The 18,738-nt window shown below is 50.8% G+C and overlaps 2 protein-coding genes across 4 annotated transcripts in view; one reads left to right on the forward strand and one right to left on the reverse strand.

The window, feature by feature from the left end:
- Positions 1-9,271, forward strand: part of EFR3B (EFR3 homolog B) — an 82,768-nt gene extending 73,497 nt beyond the window's left edge. For all 3 annotated transcript variants that reach the window (XM_040496216.1, XM_040496218.1, XM_040496219.1), the window contains exons 20-23: positions 1,513-1,561; positions 2,840-2,946; positions 4,267-4,316; positions 4,715-9,271. In XM_040496216.1, coding sequence (XP_040352150.1) covers positions 1,513-1,561; positions 2,840-2,946; positions 4,267-4,316; positions 4,715-4,820 — 312 coding nt within the window. In that variant the 3' untranslated portion in view covers positions 4,821-9,271. The remainder of the gene's footprint in view (positions 1-1,512; positions 1,562-2,839; positions 2,947-4,266; positions 4,317-4,714) is intronic.
- A 2,504-nt stretch (positions 9,272-11,775) lies between these two features.
- On the reverse strand, positions 11,776-14,926 carry POMC (proopiomelanocortin). The gene is made up of 2 exons (XM_040496220.1): positions 14,780-14,926; positions 11,776-12,604 (listed from the first exon to the last, which is right to left on the reverse strand). Exons 1-2 carry the CDS (start codon positions 14,909-14,911, stop codon positions 11,960-11,962), a joined length of 777 nt encoding a protein of 258 aa, XP_040352154.1. The 5' UTR covers positions 14,912-14,926; the 3' UTR covers positions 11,776-11,959.
- Between the last annotated feature and the right edge of the window lie 3,812 nt (positions 14,927-18,738).

An 18,738-nucleotide genomic window follows, 5' to 3' on the forward strand; every position in this document is an offset into this window, starting at 1 on the left:
TAGCAGCTGATCAATAAATGCACGTTTAGTCAAGCCCCAAACCCAGTACCTGGCATTCAGAGCCATTTATAGTCTGGACTGGTCCTACTGGATCATGTTACTTCCCTCTCCTCTCTGGCAGAAGCCACTGTGCCCCTGGGGCTGGTCCGCTTGGTCTCCCCCACGTGGTCCCCTTCAGCTGCCGGTCTTTGCTGTAATCCTCTGTGTGAGTCCCTTCCTCCGCACCTTTGTTCTCATGAGCCACCCACTCCTCCGTGCCCAGCTTGTGTCCTGTTTTCTCCATAAGCCTCTCTCTACCTGCCCTTAACCAGTGACCTTCCTTTTCTCTGTTGCCACCACCCAGTTCCCTAGCACCTCACATGTTGGTCAGTGCTGAGTGGCTGCGTGGATGGATGTGCAGGGAGGATGACTCCTGAGAGTGAGCGATGGCACACCTGTCTCTGGCTCGTAATTCCCGAGCTAACAGATTGTGCCATTTCTACTGAGGGACCAGCCAAGAGTCCTGCACAGACTCAGTGTTCACTGAATATTTCCTAAATGACTGTATCCCAATATGTACATCTCTGGCTTTTCCAGCCTCCACTGAACACTAAACAAATCAGAAAAATACAGTAGCTCAGTGAATCTTCACACAAGGAATGTATCCGTGCAATCACACCCAGATCAGGGAATAGAACATTGTCATTGCCCAAGAGACCCCCTTCGCAAAGGGAGCCACTAGCCTGTCTCAGGTCACTTCCTGACCTCTGTGTCAGTGAAGTCATTCTCTTCGGTGTCTCTTTCTTCCACTTAATGTTATGTTTAAGTGATGGGAGATGAGTGAATCGTGGGGCCCGCCTCGAGCAGCTCAGAGTCTAGTGGGGACTACCTGGGACTTAGTACAAACGTTTCATGACTTTCAGCCTCTGGCCTGAGGCGACGATCCCTGGGGTAATCCTTCTTTGGGTTCATTATTTGCCACCTCCTTTAACAGGCTCTTTGAGGACTGAGATCCTGGGACCCAGGTCCTTGGACCAGCCCCAGCATGTCTTACCTTTAGTAAATACTCAAATCACCTCGGAAGATAATTTTATATCCTAAGCCTTCAAAAGTGTTATCCAGTTCTTGAAATTTACATTTGAGATATTTGCCAACTGCTTCCTCTCGCTGCCAATATTTTCTGTTACGTTCTCAGATTTTTTTGAGTTTGGCAGTGTTTTCTTCCCACGGGGCTTAATGCGACCAGCTAGGGGTGAGGGCGGCGAGTTCTTTTAGGTGATTCTCAGCACTCTGAGGAGGAAGGGACCTTCCCCCTCCATCTCACTGCAGCTCTGTCCTTCAGTGGGGAGCTCTGCGCCTGCCTGCGTGAGGAGCTTCGGGGACCCTGGTGAGCAGGTGGTGTCCTGGGGGCGTTTCCCCCCATCGGGATGGTCTTTTGAGAAGCAAAGGGGATGCCAGATAACTGAGGAAGCCAAGGCTGCCTCCCATACCTCCAACCCCCTTTTCTGAACACTTCTGTTCCTTCTCCCTCAGCGAGTGCCTGCCGAGGAGATCACCTATGAGACGCTAAAGAAGGCCATCGGTAAGTTGGAGGGGATGCTGGGGCTGGGTCCTGGAGGGAGGCGTGGGTGTGGGCAGCCTGATGCAGGATTCAGCCCAGAGGTACAGGGAGGCCGGCGGCTTCCCCTAAACTCCCAACAACTACAAAGCTGCAATTATCAATTCTGCTTTCCGGATGGGGATCGGTAGTGCTGCCCAGCATATCCACGTCAAGCCACCCTTTCTCTACTGACAGCTCGCTGCCTGTAAAAGTAATCAGCGGAGGGGTGCCTGGGTGGCCTAGTCAGTTAAGCGTCCCACTCTTGGTTTCGGCTCAGGCCACGATCTTGTGGTTTGTAAGACTGAGTCCTGCCACAGGGCTTTGCGCTAACAGCTCAGAGCCCGCTTGGGATTCTCTCTCCCTCTCTCTCTGCCCCTCCCTTGCTTGCTCGCTCGCTCTCTCTCAAAATAAATAAACTTAAAAAAAAAAAGTAATCAATTGAGGGTTGCAGCCAGTTAGGGAAAAAACAATTTTGTATAAACACTTTGACTATTTTTTGGTGGGTTGTGTTACAGAAGAACGGGCGGACCAATGAAAGATATTAAAAGCAAATCAATTGATATTTATTGGCAATAGATCTTAAAATGTAGTACCTCATTTATCTGGATTATTGGGCGATGCAGTATTCCAAATGAGAGAATTTTTCCCAGAACTGATAATAAATTACTCTCAAATGCCAAACGGTTTTAATTTTTGTTGTCTTTGAGGGTATTCTTTCTGAATGTGCATAAAGTGTGAACGTACTTGACCATCTTCATTTTTGCCGACTCATTTTGGATACTAAAAGGAATATGTAGAAGCCTCGAACTAGACAGCCTCGGACTGCTGGGCCATAGGGACCTAACTTTGTATTGCCTCTTGTGACCTGTCTGGCTTTTCCATTGTTGATGTCCCTTTCAAATTATCACCAGAGTACGTCTTGTTCCAGGAACTCCCTTTGAGAGTCCAAGTGGTAATGCCACTCAGGGCTTTAAAAGCCCAGCTTAAGGGTCCACTTACCTAGTTCTCAAACTCTTTCGTGAGGAAAGTGGCTGAGCTCTCAGGCTGAATCAGGAAAAGATCTAGACCTCGTGGGCCAAATAATGGCACCCTCCCTCCATGCCCCGCTATCACCCTGCCCACCAGCAGAAGGCAGAGCCTGAGCCACGATCACAGACAGTGCTCCCCTGGAGGGGTCCGCCCATCTTCCCCCATCTCCAGCCCTTGCCCCCACATCAGCGGAGCAGGACCTAGGGGCTGACTCGGCTCTCTGTACCACAGTGGACAGTGTGGCGGTCGAGGAGCAGGAACGTGAACGGCGGCGACAAGTGGTGGAGAAGTTCCAGAAGGCACCCTTTGAGGAGATTGCGGCACACTGCGGGGCCCGGGTGAGTGAGGCACAACAGGGGTAAGTCTTTGGGGAAAGAACAGATACTGGCTTTAGGTCCAGGATGGAACTGAGTGTCTAGGAGACCTTGGCACTTTTGTTACCCAGAAATTAGAGATTCAGTCCCCCCAACAATGCCCTGGCACTACATTGTTTCCCCCCAAACCAAAAGCCTTGGCTATTAGCCATACACTCCTTTAAACCTCACAATCTCCATGTAGGGAAGAAGTCCTGACCTCAGGAGCTCCTGTGTCAAGCAGACTGTAAAACTTATAATAGCAAGTAGGCAACTAGCACTTAGGCACACACCCGAGCATCTTCCATTTATTAGCTTATGTCATTCTCATGACAACTCTGTGAGGCTGGTGCCTTTATGCTCAGCTCGTCATGGAGTGGTGGGGAAAGGAGCCGTGGCTTAAGAGAGATGGCCAACATTTGCAACACAGGGTTCCGCTTCCAACCAGGGGACCCCAGCAGGGGAAGTGGAACAGCCTGGCCCTGGAAAAGAGATTGGAAAGAGAAGATGCCAGATAAGTAAAAAGAAGGACTCATGTCTACGTCTGTACTTAAGGGAAGAGCACAGACTTTTCTTGGAATTGACCATAGGCCAGGATTTGTTACTCACAGTGGCCATCTTAGTGACAGTGAAACATAACTGTAAGCATCCAGAATCCACAAATAACTTCTATTTTATTGTAATTTTTCCTCTCAGTAAAAATACATGTTATTTTCTTTCCCGTTACATATAATGTGTCATATATTTCTAGTATATCACAATACATAATAATAACATAATTGTTTATGCAGATACATATAGATTTTTCTGGGCCTATGTTATTCTAACCTCAGACCCGTCTCCAGAGGCAGGTGCTGCTGGTTTCATGAGCTCAGAGTTGAGGTCCATCCCTGAACACGTACACAGCCTCACTGTCTGTGCACGTGGGCTTAGTTGGAGCCAGACGGGACCGGAGACAGCATCCTCCCTAATCCAACTGTGCACAGCTGCTCCTTGGAGTTAAAGGAAAGTCTGAAACCAGCTCTGAGCCTCCTGACAATATGCCCACCAAGCCTTACTGCCCTGCTCGGAGAAACTCGGCCCCTTAAGGGACTGCCTGCTGAGGTCCTTCTGGTGGTCCTGGCCTCTGTGCCTTTGTTGGGTGGCCCTCCCTGATCTGAAACCGCGGCCAGGATCCGCAGATAAGTGCTGTCGATGAGCTCACACCAGTTCCCTTCCTAAGACGGGACTCTGGACGGGTGGGCTCCCAAGAGCCAGCACGGGTGCGAGGGAGCCCCCAGCTCACTTCCTTCTGTTTGTGTCTAGGCATCACTGCTGCAGAGCAAACTCAATCAGATCTTTGAAATCACCATCCGGTAAGTGGCAGCCCTGGGCAGGGCCCCCTGCTCCCAAGTCCTCCCTCTCACCCCTGTCTCCAGGCCTCCCTGTCTGCAGCCTCTGTCTCCAGGGCTGCAGTCAGCCGCCAGCTCTCCCAGACAAGGAAATCGAGACAGCTCAGTGAACCCCACAAAGAGCCAGGGGCCCCAGGGTCCAGGGCTGGTACTTCCTAAAACAATGATGTCGCTGTAAAAAAGCCTTCAGTAAAACTAGACTTCAGGTTAGATCCTAGAACTTGAAACCTAGGAACCCATGGAGTGACAGTCTCTGGTCCCTGTGCGAAGAAAAACCCAAATCAGCTACTCCTTTTGACTGCATGGGTTGGGACCCAGAACCCGCTTCTCATGCCTTTGTCCTCCGTGTGTCCCTGCCTCAGCCCCCCGCCGAGCCCGTCAGGCACCATCACCGCAGCCTATGGCCAGCCTCAGAACCACTCCATCCCTGTCTACGAGATGAAGTTTCCGGATCTGTGCGTATACTGAATGCCAAAAGACAGAGCTCCTCGGAGGGGTGGGGTCTGAGGGAGGGGCTCGCCCTCACAACCCACCCCTGGGACATGGGAATCGAACTGGGATCTCAGAGAAAATGCACCTTGGTTGGCAAGCACCTCCCCAGCTAAGCAAAATGGAGTGGCGGAGGGGGCCCTCCCGGCCCTCCCGCTTCCTCCTTGTCTTCCCTGAGGGAGATCAGCCTCCTGCCCCTCTGGGGCCAATAAGCATCCCACCTGCCCTTTGTTTCCTCCTTTGTGTCAGCCTGGAGCCGGGTGCCATGGGGGTCTTTTCAGAGGGAGGCTGGAGTCTCCAGAAGCTCCTCCTTGGTGTAGCATGGCAAGGGCTCTCATGGGGACGGGTCCGGGTCCGGGGAGCAGAGCCGCCAGTCCCCCGGGAGGGAACTAGACAGAGCCAGGGTCAGGCAGAGGAAGGCACAGACTGCAGTCCAGAGGAAGCGGGGGCAAGGCTCCCAGCTCCTCCTGGAAAGTGGTGGCATACGAGGCTGGAAGATGGCTGAGCTCTTCCAGAGTATTCCCTCCCCTCAGCCCGGAGGCCTCCGGCCTCTGGGTGTCCCTTCCACTCTCCTGCTCACGCCGTCAGTTGTGTCCTTGTGAATCTTTCTAGTGTTAGTTCATATCGAGCCCTTCCAACAGGAGTCCTTCCAACAGGAGCCCTTCCACATGGGGCAGGAAAGGATGAAAAAGAAGGGCGGCAGGCTGCCCACAGAGAGGGCTGCCCCTCCCCAGGCTCGGCCTGCCTCCTGTAGAGGAGCGGGCGGGCGGAAGTGGGCGCAGTCACGCCCTCTGTGGCATCTTCTCACTTCCTTCGTTCAGAGGGAGCTTGTTGGGTCCACCTGTGGCCCTCTCCCTTCCAGATGTTTCTCTGAGTGAAGCTTTCTCTCTCTGATGCCTTTCTTCCTGAGGATCCTAGCATGTTTCTACAGCCTCTGGGTTGCGGGAGGGCAGAACGAGAGAATCTGGTTCAAGAAGATCTGGTTCTGCATGGCATGAGAGGAGCCGCAAGGGCCTGCAGGCCTGCCCACATCACTTTCTTTGGGAGAAGCTCCCAGCCTGGCCTGGAGAAGGGGCGGGGGAGGGGGTTATGGGGAGTAGTACTTTGCATCTCAAGGACGTCAGGAGTCAACCTAGTGGATATTTCGTTCAAGGAAAGAAGGATCCAGCACCTAATACTGGAATGATCTCTTCACTCTTTGGATGAAGTCAGGACATCATCACTGCCAGCTGGCAAAGCTTGAGGCTTGGGGAGAGGCAGTAGAGACCCCTTTGGGCTCTGGGTTTCCATTTTCCCTGAGTGCCATCCGTGTGCAGAGGAGGGGCTGCTGCAGAGCTGGTAGGCCGCTGTGCTCCCCCCCCCACCTCCCCCACCCATCCTCCCTCCAGGGGCCTTTGTGCCTCCAGAGTCTCCTGGGCCCCCTCCAGCGGCAGAACCCCATGGTCCAAAATAGCCCTTTTCTTCTCTTCCAGGCAAACGTCCCCTAACTTTTCTGAGCCGATGTAACTCACAGTAAGGTGTGAATGGTCAGATGATCCCTCCCTGGAGAATTTGTTTTTTAAAAAGAGGGAGGGTGAGTAGATTTCTTGACCCAAAGGAAACCCTTTTGAGGGTACAATTTTAGGCAGTGCGGGGAAGGGTCAGAAGCAAGATGTTTCTGCTAAGGGGAGGGCAAGCTTCTCGGGCCACTCTCCGGTCACACCCGTGCACACAGCCCTGTGCAGACACACGATGAAAGCCTGATTAGTAGGACAAATCTGTATTTTCCCAAACTGGGAAAACCTTAACATATGTACTTTCCCATTACATGTGCAATAAACGGTTTGGGTGGAGGGGGCTATCTGACTCCCGTTCCCGTAGTTTCTACCCTTGGTCGGTGCCCCTGTGCTGTGGGCCTGTGGCTTCCAGACAGCCTGCATGATTTCAAGGCCCAAGGAGCCTGGCTCCTGCGCCCCACCCGCACCCCACCCCCACAGCTTTTGGCTGGGTTCTATGACTCTTGGCTAATGCTCAACCCAAATTTATAAGCATGAACTTAGATTTCTCTTTACCTTACTATCTCTTTATTAGGAAACAAAGTTTAAAATAAAATGTGAAGGCAAATAACCTTTGGAAAAAACTTGAGAGAAAAATCTCAATCTTGAGCCACAAACATGTCTTCCCTTACTGGATCTTTCCATCTTTATCCCCTACTTGACTTTGATGAGAAACCTGGTTTCTTTCTCGTGTCTACTTGACTTTAGGGTCTACCCCATGACAGCTGCACCCTGAGCACTGCTCTTTGGGGACCTGGTCCTGGGGCTTGGGCGTCGCGACCCCAGAGCCTCTTTCTAGAGCCAGCCCCAGAACCAGAGATCGGTAGTCCCACTCAGATGCCTCCCCCTCTCCCCCACCCTGGGAATAGAGTGAAGAAAAAGGTACAGGGCTCTCATTCTTCCTACACTCAACCCTGTATCTGTCTGAAGCAGGCCTTTCTTTACATCACGGCTGCTTAGCAGAGAGGTGCTTCTTTTGGAGAACTAGCCATTTCTCGAGTGCTCTCTTCTCAGTTTCAGTTTAAAAACTTACACTCACTGGAATATTGGATTGCCTGCTGACATGAAGCAGAACCTAGATTCTAGCCAAACATGCCTCAGAGTCAGAAAGTGTAAGGTGACTGTTAACTCAGACAATTACTTGGTCAACACAGCAGCGTCCTACACACACACACACACACACACACACACACTCTTCCCGCAGGCTCAAGGAGAGAGGCAAAGCAGAGTGTGGGGGGCGCTCAGACCCTTGGCTTAGAACCACTGCTTACTGCCTTCCAAGCCCTCTGGCGTCTGGCAGTCCTTTGTCACATGACCGACCCTTTTGGCCACCTGTCTCTGTTCTGATTGTAAGCCACCAAGCCCATCCAAACCAGCTGCTCCCCAGAGCCGCTGAGGACTCTTGCTTCATGCCCAAGGGGTAGGTTTGGTTAGCACTCAAGGCATGAATGTATTTGAGATTTGAAGTTCTATTAATTTGGTTGAGTCATGTAAGTGGATAAGAAGCCGGTCAGCAGAAAGCACCGATATGATGCTGGAGGCTCCTTGTTTCCCTTGCAGTGGGGTCCCCAGTGCCCTGTGCCCATTTTCCTCTCTCTGAAAAGCAGAGATAAGTGGTTTCTTGACTCCTAGATGCCTCCTCACCAAAGAAAGAGCCCAAACAGGTGAGAAGAATTAGAATAGCCCTCACTCAGAGGCTGTCTTCTGTCCAGCCTCCTATACAAGTATAAACGGATGAGCAGTGAAAAGGTGGGACTGGGACCACCTACAGTACTTGAGAAGTATGAGGGACATATACATGCTGCCCTTTGCCCTGGGTGTCCTGGGTCCCATAGGACGTGTTTCAGTCTGCCTAAGAGTCACAGCAGTCTTGGGGTACCGTTCAACAGTTCAAAGACCAGACTTGTGGGCTTCCCTGGGGGGCCCCTGGGTCATGATAGCTTCCAGTTGCTATTACGCGGTCCCCAGGCCTTCTGTCCTGGGCACAGAGAGTGTCACCGAGAAGCGAGGGCATTTCTCCCAATCCTTCTCTGTGACCATAAAATGGCAGCTGGCCTATGGGGGTCTGTGGGAAAGGACTAGACCTGTGTGTAAGGCTGAGCGTTAAGCTTAAAGGTAGACAGGGAGGACAACTCATCAGAGAGGTCATGCCTGCTTCCCCTAACCCACAGACCCTGGAAGGCACATCCTCCTGAAACAAGGGGTCTTCCTGGTGTCTGAGGAGGTTTAGGGCCCTGTGCTGCCTCTTCATTCCCTAGAAATCTTCTGGTTAGAGTGACCCTAGGTCTGAAGATTGGGCCTGGCCAGCTGGGGAAGTGGGGAGGAGGTGGGGACTGTGAGCAGGGCTCTGTGGCCTGTTCGAGTCAGAAGGCAGTTTTCTGTGCTCTCCTTTAGCATTGGCCGGGTTGGCCGGGTTTTTTCTCCTTCAGAGGACCTTGGGGCCTCGGGCGGTCACCTTCCCCTTCTGAGCAATTCCTCCATGAATGTCGATTCTGGCCCGTGGAGTGCAGAGTGGCAAATCCACGAATGCCGCAGCATTGCACAGATTGTAACGTGTCTGTGTCCACTCGGACCTTCGTGACCTGGCTGAGAGTGTTATGTGCCCACCTGCACACGTGTGTGTGTAGTGTAGTTCATAGTTGGCAATATATGTACATAACAGCTGAATTATTTACATGGGAGTGCAGAATTAGTGCCTGTGGCAGTGTTCTGTATTTTAAACTCATTGAATCAAATTAGTTTTATTTTAAGGAAGGGGAAAGAGGCTAGGGGTTGGGGGGGTGGATTGTAGGAAGAAGAACTCTTAGCAAGATCGTTCTTTAGGATTATTAGTCATGGTTTCCCAATGAGTCTTCATGATGCCCTTTGCAAATAAATGTTAATGTTGTCACCACACAGTTGTCTATTTGATTTCTTTAAAGTAAATGGTTTTGGGGGGATGCAAACAGAATCTGAAAATACCAACATTAACAACTGACATTTAGCCACCTCCGCCTACCATACTTTACTCACCTAACAAGGAAGGAGAAGAGGAAAGGATGCTAGCAAGATGTAAACATAAAGCTCAGGATTCCCAGCATGGGAGCAGCATCTTCAGATGGGAAAGCCTGGGCCATTTCTTCACCACCGTGACTAGACCCTAGCCCCATAATATAACCCACAGCGGGGGAGACTTTATCTTAAGAATCTGGCTTTCTGATTCCCTTTACACAGGATTTCCTGGGAAGCATTCAGTTTTCTTTAATCATGAACTCTTAGAACATCAAAATATGGGGTTATATGTGCAAGTGCCCTCCACAAATGTTTCCCAGCTGGATTTGATCTATGCTGCCCACTGGTATGTCTAGAGCAATTGACACGTATGTGTATCTCTGTGTGTATATAAGCATTTGGGGGTTTCTTGTGAATTGTAAATGTGTGTGGCTGTAAATCCATGGCCTCGGCATTGTACAAACACCATGGGGACATATAAAAGAAGCATAACCCCTGGCCTCTGCCCTTTGGAGCTTAGAGTTTCCCTAAGGAGAACACAAGACACACGCGCAGCTAGAAACTTGCCACTCGAGCTGGTCTGCGTGCCCTCCTGTGCTGAGAATGAGGAGGCTCGGCTGGAAGAGATCACAACTTTCCCAGCAGAATTGGACTCACGTCCAGGCTCGTGTTGTAAAAAGAGTTTCAAAATGGTGGGGGAAGGTGGAGAGTTCGGGCAAAGAGTGAAGGAGGAAAGGAAAAGAGAAGATCAGTAGGTGGAAACATGGGAAATGGGGTTTGGTAAGGAGAGTGAAGCTAATGGACAAGGGTCCTGCATGCCATGTCCCAGAATTGGACATCGATGGAATTGACTCTTGAACCAGGGAATGTGAGGAAAGCGAGATTTTATATACATTAATATGAAGAACTTGTGTGTGACGGGTTGGGGAGGAGAGGGACTGAAGACAAGGACACCAGTTGGTTAGGAAACTGCTGGATGATCAAGGCTGAGCACTGAGAATAACGAGAAAGGCTGCAGCTAGGCAATATGGGGGGGGGGGAGTGCAGTTTGGGAGTAGCTAGAGGAAAAGGAAAGAGACATGAAGGCCTGAGCCTGAGGGACTGGAAGAAGCATCTGTGTATATTGTGTTGTATTTATGCAGACGTGTCTCTATGGCTGTGTGTGTATGTAGGTGATAACAAGTGTTTGAGAATATCTGTGAGTAGCCTGGAAGTGCATTGAAATCTGAATTACCAACCCTCAGCTGTCACACGTAGCTTCTCGGTGATAAAAAGACCACATCCATATTCTCAGTCCTACAATAGCCCCCACACTAGGAAGGGAGGGATGGCTGGATGAGAGAACTAAATCTTGGGAGAAGTTTAGTGACTCGCCTAAGGTCACACAGATAGCTAGATCCAGGGAAGCGTTACCATAGCTTCCCACCCACAGCCCACAGGGGGCCCCCCAGTTGCAGCCAGCTTCAACCAATGTTGGGCTTGCTCTCAGAGGTGTTAAAAAGAAAACCACAGGCCCCAAATGGCACCACTTAGGCCATGTCACCAGGGCTTAATACCTTACCTACCTGCAGTTTCAACCTCCCTAAGAAATGTAAGTCTAATTCCTTAATCAGGCCATTTCCTGAGAAGCACCAATCAGGTCATCTATCACCCAGGCCCTTTCCATTTGCGCACAGGTCAAACGCAGGCCTGTGCAGGTGCACGTGTGGACACCCTCCCACCCCCAAAGGTCAGGTGATCAGCCTAAGACTTCCTGCTTTTCCAAGGGCAAGACCTTGCCTGGAACAAGCCTTTCTTTTTGTTTGCTGGTAACTTTCTTGCCCAACCCTTCTTCCTATAAAAATCTTCCATCTTGGGGCACTTGGGTGGCTCAGTCAAGCGTCCAGCTCTTGATTTCTGCTCAGATCATAATCTCCCTGTTTGTGAGATCTCCCTGTTGTGAGTCTAGTCGGGCTCTGTGCAGATAGTGGGAACCTGGTTGGGATTCTCTCTCTCCCTCTCTCTCTCTGCCCTTCCTTGGCTCGCACTCTCTCAAAATTAATAATAAAACTAAAAAACCAAAAAAATTAAAAACCTTCCATCTTATATAACTCCCCTAAGTCTCCCTCTACTTACTAGATGGGATGCTACCGGACTCATGAAGTCACTTAATAAGACCAATTAGATCTTCAGATTTACTCGGTTGAGTTTTTGTTCTTTAACAGAGGGGCGGTGGGGAGACCCTGCACCCTTCGCTTTAAGACCCACGGAGGGGTGGGCATTTTCATCTCCACGATGACCTATAAAACATACTACCACGTGGCCACACGGCAACCACTGTCTCTCCAATATATGCTGCCTTTTTTTTTTTTTTTTTGGTATATGGATTATGTATTTTTATTTCATTCACCCAACGGACAAAGTCGGAGTCAGATGCGAAACTTGAAAGGTTTTATTTCCTAACTACAGGCAGCTTTAAGAGGCTGACTATCTGGGGCTATCACGGCCTGAGCGAGTAGCACACCCAGGCTGGGAGGCGGCAGGAGGGCAGGGGAGGAGAAGGGGCCTTAGGGTCGACTTCCTGGGAAGAGAAGCCTCTGGCCCCGCTGCACGTCACTGGCCCTTCTTGTGGGCGTTCTTGATGATGGCGTTTTTGAACAGCGTCACCAGAGGCGTCTGGCTCTTCTCCGAGGTCATGAAGCCGCCGTAGCGCTTGTCCTTGGGCGGGCTGCCCCAGCGGAAATGCTCCATCTTATAGGGCCCTTCGTCCTTCTTCTCGGCCACCTCGGCCTCTGCCACCAGGCCGTACTCCAGGTCGGGCAGGGCCGCGGCGCCGTCGGCCGGGCCCTCGGGGCCGAGCGCCGGCTCCGGCCGCTCCCCGGCCAGCTCCCTCTTGAACTCGAGGGGGAAGGTCTCGACCGACTCGTCCTCGGCGCCGTTGGGGTACACCTTCACGGGGCGTCGCTTCTTGCCCACGGGCTTGCCCCAGCGGAAGTGCTCCATGGAGTAGGAGCGCTTGCCCTCGCGCAGGCCCAGCTCCCCGCCATTGCCGCGGGGCCCGGGGCCGCCGTCGCCCGCCGCGACCTCTTCCTCCTCGCGCTTCTGGCCCGCGCTGCCATTCCGGCGGCCGAACCTGTCCCAGCGGAAGTGGCCCATGACGTACTTCCGGGGGTTCTCGGTCAGCGGCTGCTCGTCGCCGTTGCCGGGGAGCACGGGCGTCTCGGCCGAGAGGTCCGGCTTGCACGCCCGGATGCACGCCTGCGGGGAGGGCGGCGAGCGCGGGGTTAGGGCGGTCCCGCCCTGCAGCCCCGCCCCCGCCCCCGCGCGGCGCCTGCGCGCTCCGCCCCTGCGCGCCCCAGACCCTGGGCACGTGTGGGCGGGTAATAGGATAGGGCTTTGGCGGCCGTGGCCTCCTTGCCGAGGACCTGTCCTCGTGGCGCCCGCGGACATCCGACTCGGCTGAGGCAATCGCCTCTTTTGTCCCCTGGGCCCCTTGGTTCTTCTGCCTCGCAGCCACTAGAGATACCCCATCCCATTCGGTGGTTTACTTAGCCCAGGGCTTTTGTGAATAGGGTCAGTTCCTTACCGTTATATGCGTGATATATAGGAATTGATCAATAAATGGTAAATCGGAGATAGTTGTTGGCATTTAATGAATATTGAATAAATAAATATGGTTCAGTTCACGTCTGGGAAGGGCATTGGGCTGAAATTGGGGGCAGAATCTATTCAGGTGGGAGGAACCTGGCCTCCAGAGCCTATATTTTCAGTTATGCCTCAACCTGACCCCAGTGATCTGCAAACCTAACTCATGCCCTACCCCAGCCATCTCCCTGTGCATGCGTCAAATGTTTTCCCATGCTATCTTGCACTTTTTTGCGTGGGTTTTTTTTTTTTTTCTTCAAGTCTTTTGAGCTGATCCTGCACTTTCCCCAATCAGTGAGCTTTCGGAGGGAGTGGTTCACTTCCCTGTCACCTCATTCTGACTGGAGGGAGGGGTAAACAGCCAGGATTGTTTCCATTGCTTGGGTCATGGAGCCTATGTCTCTGCTCTCTGTAAGCAGACAACTAGAGTACAGTGCACATTTGCTTGGGAAAATGACCTATAGGCTGCAGCCTGGAGTTCTCAGTTATGTGGGACTGCAAAGGAGGAAACAGAATGATCCCCACCCCTTCTGTTGAGTTGGGAATTTCATACTCCAGAGATTTAGAATTATGAAACTGCAGAATATTAACAGTGGAAAGTAAAAACTATCTCATGCTCCTCCCCCCTGGACACATAACAAAGCAGGAGGCTCAGGGACATGAAAGGAGCTTGGCCAGTTCCCACGACTCTTCGGTGGCAGAGCTTAGAACCCATGGGTTCTGACCACGCTCGGAGCTCCTTCCCTGGTGGGCTCTCAGCAGGAGAGGCTGCGCGGTGGGTATCTCCCACCGAGAGTCTCTTGGGTCTCTCCCTGAACTAGAACTCACAGAATTCCCTGGGCCCGTTCTTTCTATTTTATTGTTTGCTATTTTTCTATTTTAATTTTTACTTTCTATTATCTTTCTATTTTGCATGCAACACATGCAGGTTGCCCTGTGTTTTTGAGTTCTCTCTCTCTCCACCTTAACTAGCTTCTCCACTGACAAAACACACTGAATGTAGTGACGTACAGTCCACCCTCACCAGGTGGGTGCTGGCAGCAGGATGGAGCTCAGTCACTGACACTGGCAGTGTGTCTTGTAGTGCTTGACTTGGTATAGCTTCTCATTTGTGCCTCCCAGTACACACACACACACACGCACACACGCACACACACACACACACACACACACACACAATTCCAGCCTGGCACAAAGGGCCTTTACATGCTTCTGGAAAGGCCGTGGAAGGTCAGTCCTCCAGAAGAATCATGAGACATTTGGCACCAGTTAGAGGAAAATGGCACTGGGCTTCTTCCTTCTCCCTCTAGAGATGATTTGTAGTACTACCTAGCTGCCTTTGTACTTGATAGTAGATAGAAAGGGAGTAAAAATGGAATGAAAATGGCAAGGGACACGAGGTTATTTAAAAAGGAATAAAAAGGCCGAAAGGTTGAAAATACAGAATCAATAGAGCGATAACTATTATTACTGTTACTATCACTCTTATTCTTTTAATGGTGATATCTCGAAATAGCTTAAACGGAGTGGGGTCTTCATACAAGAAGACAGGGCAGGAAGAGAATCAAGTGGAAATTGTGGGCCAGACCCATCTCCCTAGAGCTGCTTCCTCCCCTCCTTGGCTCAATTCTGGCTTCACCCTAGAGATCTGTTTCTGCCCTGAGCTGAGTTACCCATATCTCTGGGAATGAATTTCCCCTTCCCCACTCCCCTTTCTTTTGTGCCTTCCCAGTTCCAGCCCCAGTCCCATCTGATGCCCAACCAAGATGGCGGCCATAGCCCACATACCAGCAGGTTACTTTCCGTGGTGAGGTCCTGACACTGGCTGCTCTCCAGGCACCAGCCACTCACTTCCATGGAGGCCTGAAGCAGCAAGGCCAGCAGCAGGGCCCCTGGGCGGCTGCAGCACGATCTCGGCATCTTCCAGGCAGGCTGAGGCTCTGCAGAGGCAAATAAGATTGGTGGGACCCCTACAAGGAGCAGAACAATGTTGGCCACTGACCAGGAAGGACTGTGAGCCAATATTAACAACACATTCACTTGTGGAGCTCAAGGCTTTTTGAGGACAGGAGCAGTTCAAGGAGAAGTTTGGTGTGAGTTGTGGTGGAGAGGAGGGGAGCGGGACCTGGGAAATCTATGTGCAATTTCCCCTCTGTCTCCTATTAAAATCAGATCCCAAAGGAGGTTAGGGCTGGAAGCTATTTTAGAGATCATTTGGTCCGGCCCCTTATTTGAGAGAGGAGGAAATTATTATCTCCTTCCAGAGAGAGATAATAATTTGGGTGTTCATGACAAGGCAAGGCTAATTGTCCTGTTTCCCTGAACTTTCTTTCCTATCTCACCGTTTTCATGAAGCTCCAGTCCTAACATGCCAGATTCAAGGAATAACTTGGGAAAGACAAAGGATTCTGAAATTCCTGCTCAAGATGGTCTATTTCCCTCCTGCTCCGCCAGGATCCTATCATTCTTCAGAAATTGTTTCCTACAAATAGTAGGTTTGTATAAAGGCAAATAAAACCCCTGGTCAGTGTGGCCAAAACCTAAGCTAACCTAATTTGATGTCTTGTGCACAAATCACTCAGATGATAACTATTTCTCAGACTCCTGCAGCTTTGAGATTTATTTTTAAAGCAGAACCCCATTGTTTTAAAACTGGCCCATCTTCTTGAGCATATACCAGACCTCCTCTTGTTCTCAGAGCCTCTCAGATGCAGTCTGAAATAGCTGGACTTGAAGACACTATAAATGTAGAAGGGAAGAAGATGGACCTACAAAGCAGAAGGGCACTACCCACCCGCCATTGTGAGCACCCACCAAAGACACTTTCCGAGAAGCCAGAAAGTACCTGGGCAGATGCTGAAGTCAAGAGGTCAGGATGCAGTAAAGAGGAGAGCAGTGATGCTGCCTTTTGCCCCCTGTGCCCAACACTTTCCTCTAGCTCTCCCACTGCATTGTCCCCCCTCACCCAAGTCAGCTTCCAGAGTTGACCCCAAGTTTATTCATTAGCTCACCACCAACCCACAATCATTTTGGATTTCAGAAGATCTCTTCAACCAGCTGTAGAAAGAAACCTCATGAAATGAAAAATGTAATTCACATTAAGGGGTGGATGACTAATTTTCTTATCTCTCTTAATGGACATTTGCATTTTAAAATGTTTGCCTAAAAGAAACCTCTCATTTGTGGAAGGGTGGCCAAGGCTTTTTTATAGAGAAGGCTTTGGAAATGAAAGTTCTCTCTGGCTCTTGTTGTCTACTTTAGAAAACCATTTCCTTTTCTTTGCCCCAGCCCCCCGCGGCGGGGGGGGGGGGCCCCGCCCGAGCTGAGCTAGCTCATGGCTCCCTTCTTGAATGATTGCCAGGCACAATCGGGGTGTTTTCAGAGCAGCCATTAGATGGCGCTGGCAGCCAGTGAGCTGGCCCATCAGCACCTCAGGCTGAAGGGGCAACTGGGAGAGCATTGATCCACCTTGGTGTCCAGTCTTGACCAGGGGCAGGCTGCTCCTGTTGTAGAATTTTGATGCTCTAGTTCGAGAATGGAGCCCTAAGTTGGTGGGCAAAGCAATTTACATTAAAGCTCTGAGACCACACAACACATTTGGGCCATAACGATGCCAAGATTTACAAGAGAAGCAGAAAAATGGTAATTACAGGGGCACCTGGGTGGCTCAGTCAGTTGAGCATCTGACTTCAACTCAGGTTATGATCTCACAGTTCGTGGGTTCAAGCCCCACGTTGGGCTCTGTGCTGATAGCTCCGAGCCTGGATCAGATTCTGTCTCCCTCTGTCTCTGTCCCTCCCCCTGCTTGCGCTCTCTCTCTCTCTCTCTCTCTCTCTCTCTCTGTCAAAAATAAATAAACATTAAAAATTTTTAAAGAAAAATCATAATTACATATCACTATGGGCAAGTGTAAAATAACATATTCATAAAGAAAGAAGTAAAATCATACAGATCTGGCAGTCCCCTCAACTATACTTCAGTTCTCCTCAAGGTTGGTCATTCTGGGATGATGATTTCCATTTTCTAAAAACACACCCTCATGATTTCAGGCCTACCTGAAAAGCCCCCAGAGAGCATTTCCTCTCTCTTTACCCCACTGACTGTCTGTGTTGTACAACATGGTAACATTCTCACTGCCCACCCTGTCAGAGTTCCATTCTATTGCTAAAAAGTTAGTTTTCTGAAAGCAACTTTGTTTTCTTTTTACTTATGTGTATTTTCCATTTTCTACAATGAGCAAATATTACTTGTGTTATTTTTTTTTACAAACAATAAAGCAATGGGGAGATGTCGAATATTGTGCTTTTTGTAGGTAGGGAGAGTGTTATATGTAATACAATAATTGAAAACCTTGGAAAAATAAATAGAAATTTGTAATTTACTAATCTTGATATTAACTTCATAACGGAACTATACTTATTAGAATTTCATATGCATAGATGAACGCTCTTTGAGCTAAACAAAGCATTGTGTTTGTCAGTCTAAAGCTGTACACTGGCCGTGCCCTTCTGTAAAGATCAGAGAAGCAGAGATGCAGAGTTTTCTCCTTTCACCATGATACACAGGCATCCAGTCCTAAAACAAAGGGCCAACGGCATATTAAACCATCAAATAAGGTGTAATCTGGACATATCTTCACAATGGACAAAATAAGTGCACACTTGTACTTTCCTTGGCTTCTTCCAGCAATTCTGTGAGAACCACCACCTCCCCATTTATATACGAAGAATTTGGGGGATCCAAATGCCCTGCAGACTCTCCCTTTTTCCCGGGAAACCTCCTTTGCCGGAGACTCCATCAGCTCAAAGGGCTGCTTCCGCCCTGCAATCTAGGGTCTTGGGGCTGGAAGATCCACTGTGCGGTCCCGTGAAGGACACATACGAGGTGGTTCAGAACCGTGGACAGTTCCTACACAGGCCACCTCTTTTTAACCCCAGCTGGGTAGAAGAGACCCGTGTCTTGATGGGAGCTTAGCCACATCGGGTGCGCTAAGGTGGGCAGGGAAACGGAGACTCGGGGCTCTGAATCCAAAGACCTGAATGCAGGGAGTTTATTGTAACTTTTAGCCTTTATTCTCCTGCTCCCATACCCAACGTTCATCTGCGCTAGAGTATATGGTATCTTTTAAGAAGTGACATGTACCCAAGAAAATCGGGAGGAAGAGGAGCCAAAAGACCGGGCTTTCCCTAGATCTCCCCAGAAGTTTGTTGGAGACTCAGCGGTCCTAGCAGCCCAACTCTCCGGAGAAGGCGAGGCAGCAGGCTCCTGGAAGGCACTCCCTGCTTTCAGCGTCGCAGCCCAGCAGCCGAAGCCTGGCCCTCTCTGCTCCGCTTTGGGCGGCTTCCCACGCCGCATTCAAGAAACAGAAAGTTTTCAAGAAACTCGGGACCGCCACGAACCTAAGGCTCCTCAAGTCAGCGATCAGAACCGGGCGAGAGCATCCCGAGGCCCCGGGGCCGGACGTTCCGGGGTAAGAGCGAGGTTCTGCGCCGCTGCGCGCTTACCTGTGGTGGAGAGGCTGCGCTCTGGGCGAGTCCCGCTGCGCCGGGCGGGGATGCTCCTCGGCCTCGTTAGGTCACTTTTCTTCCTTCCTTACTCCCCGTTCGCCGCCGCCTGGTCCGGGTCGCTCTCCTCGGTCCTTATATACCTGCGGGGCTCGCCCGGGTGGGCAACCGACGTGAACTTCCCGGCAGCGTAACCAGCAACTCCCGCGACCATGAGAAGGGGGGGCCATGGGGAGTTCCAGG

This window comes from Herpailurus yagouaroundi, unplaced genomic scaffold (genome assembly GCF_014898765.1).
Source record: "Herpailurus yagouaroundi ecotype Mexico unplaced genomic scaffold, PumYag 188, whole genome shotgun sequence".
In the NCBI taxonomy this organism is placed as follows: domain Eukaryota; kingdom Metazoa; phylum Chordata; class Mammalia; order Carnivora; family Felidae; genus Herpailurus; species Herpailurus yagouaroundi.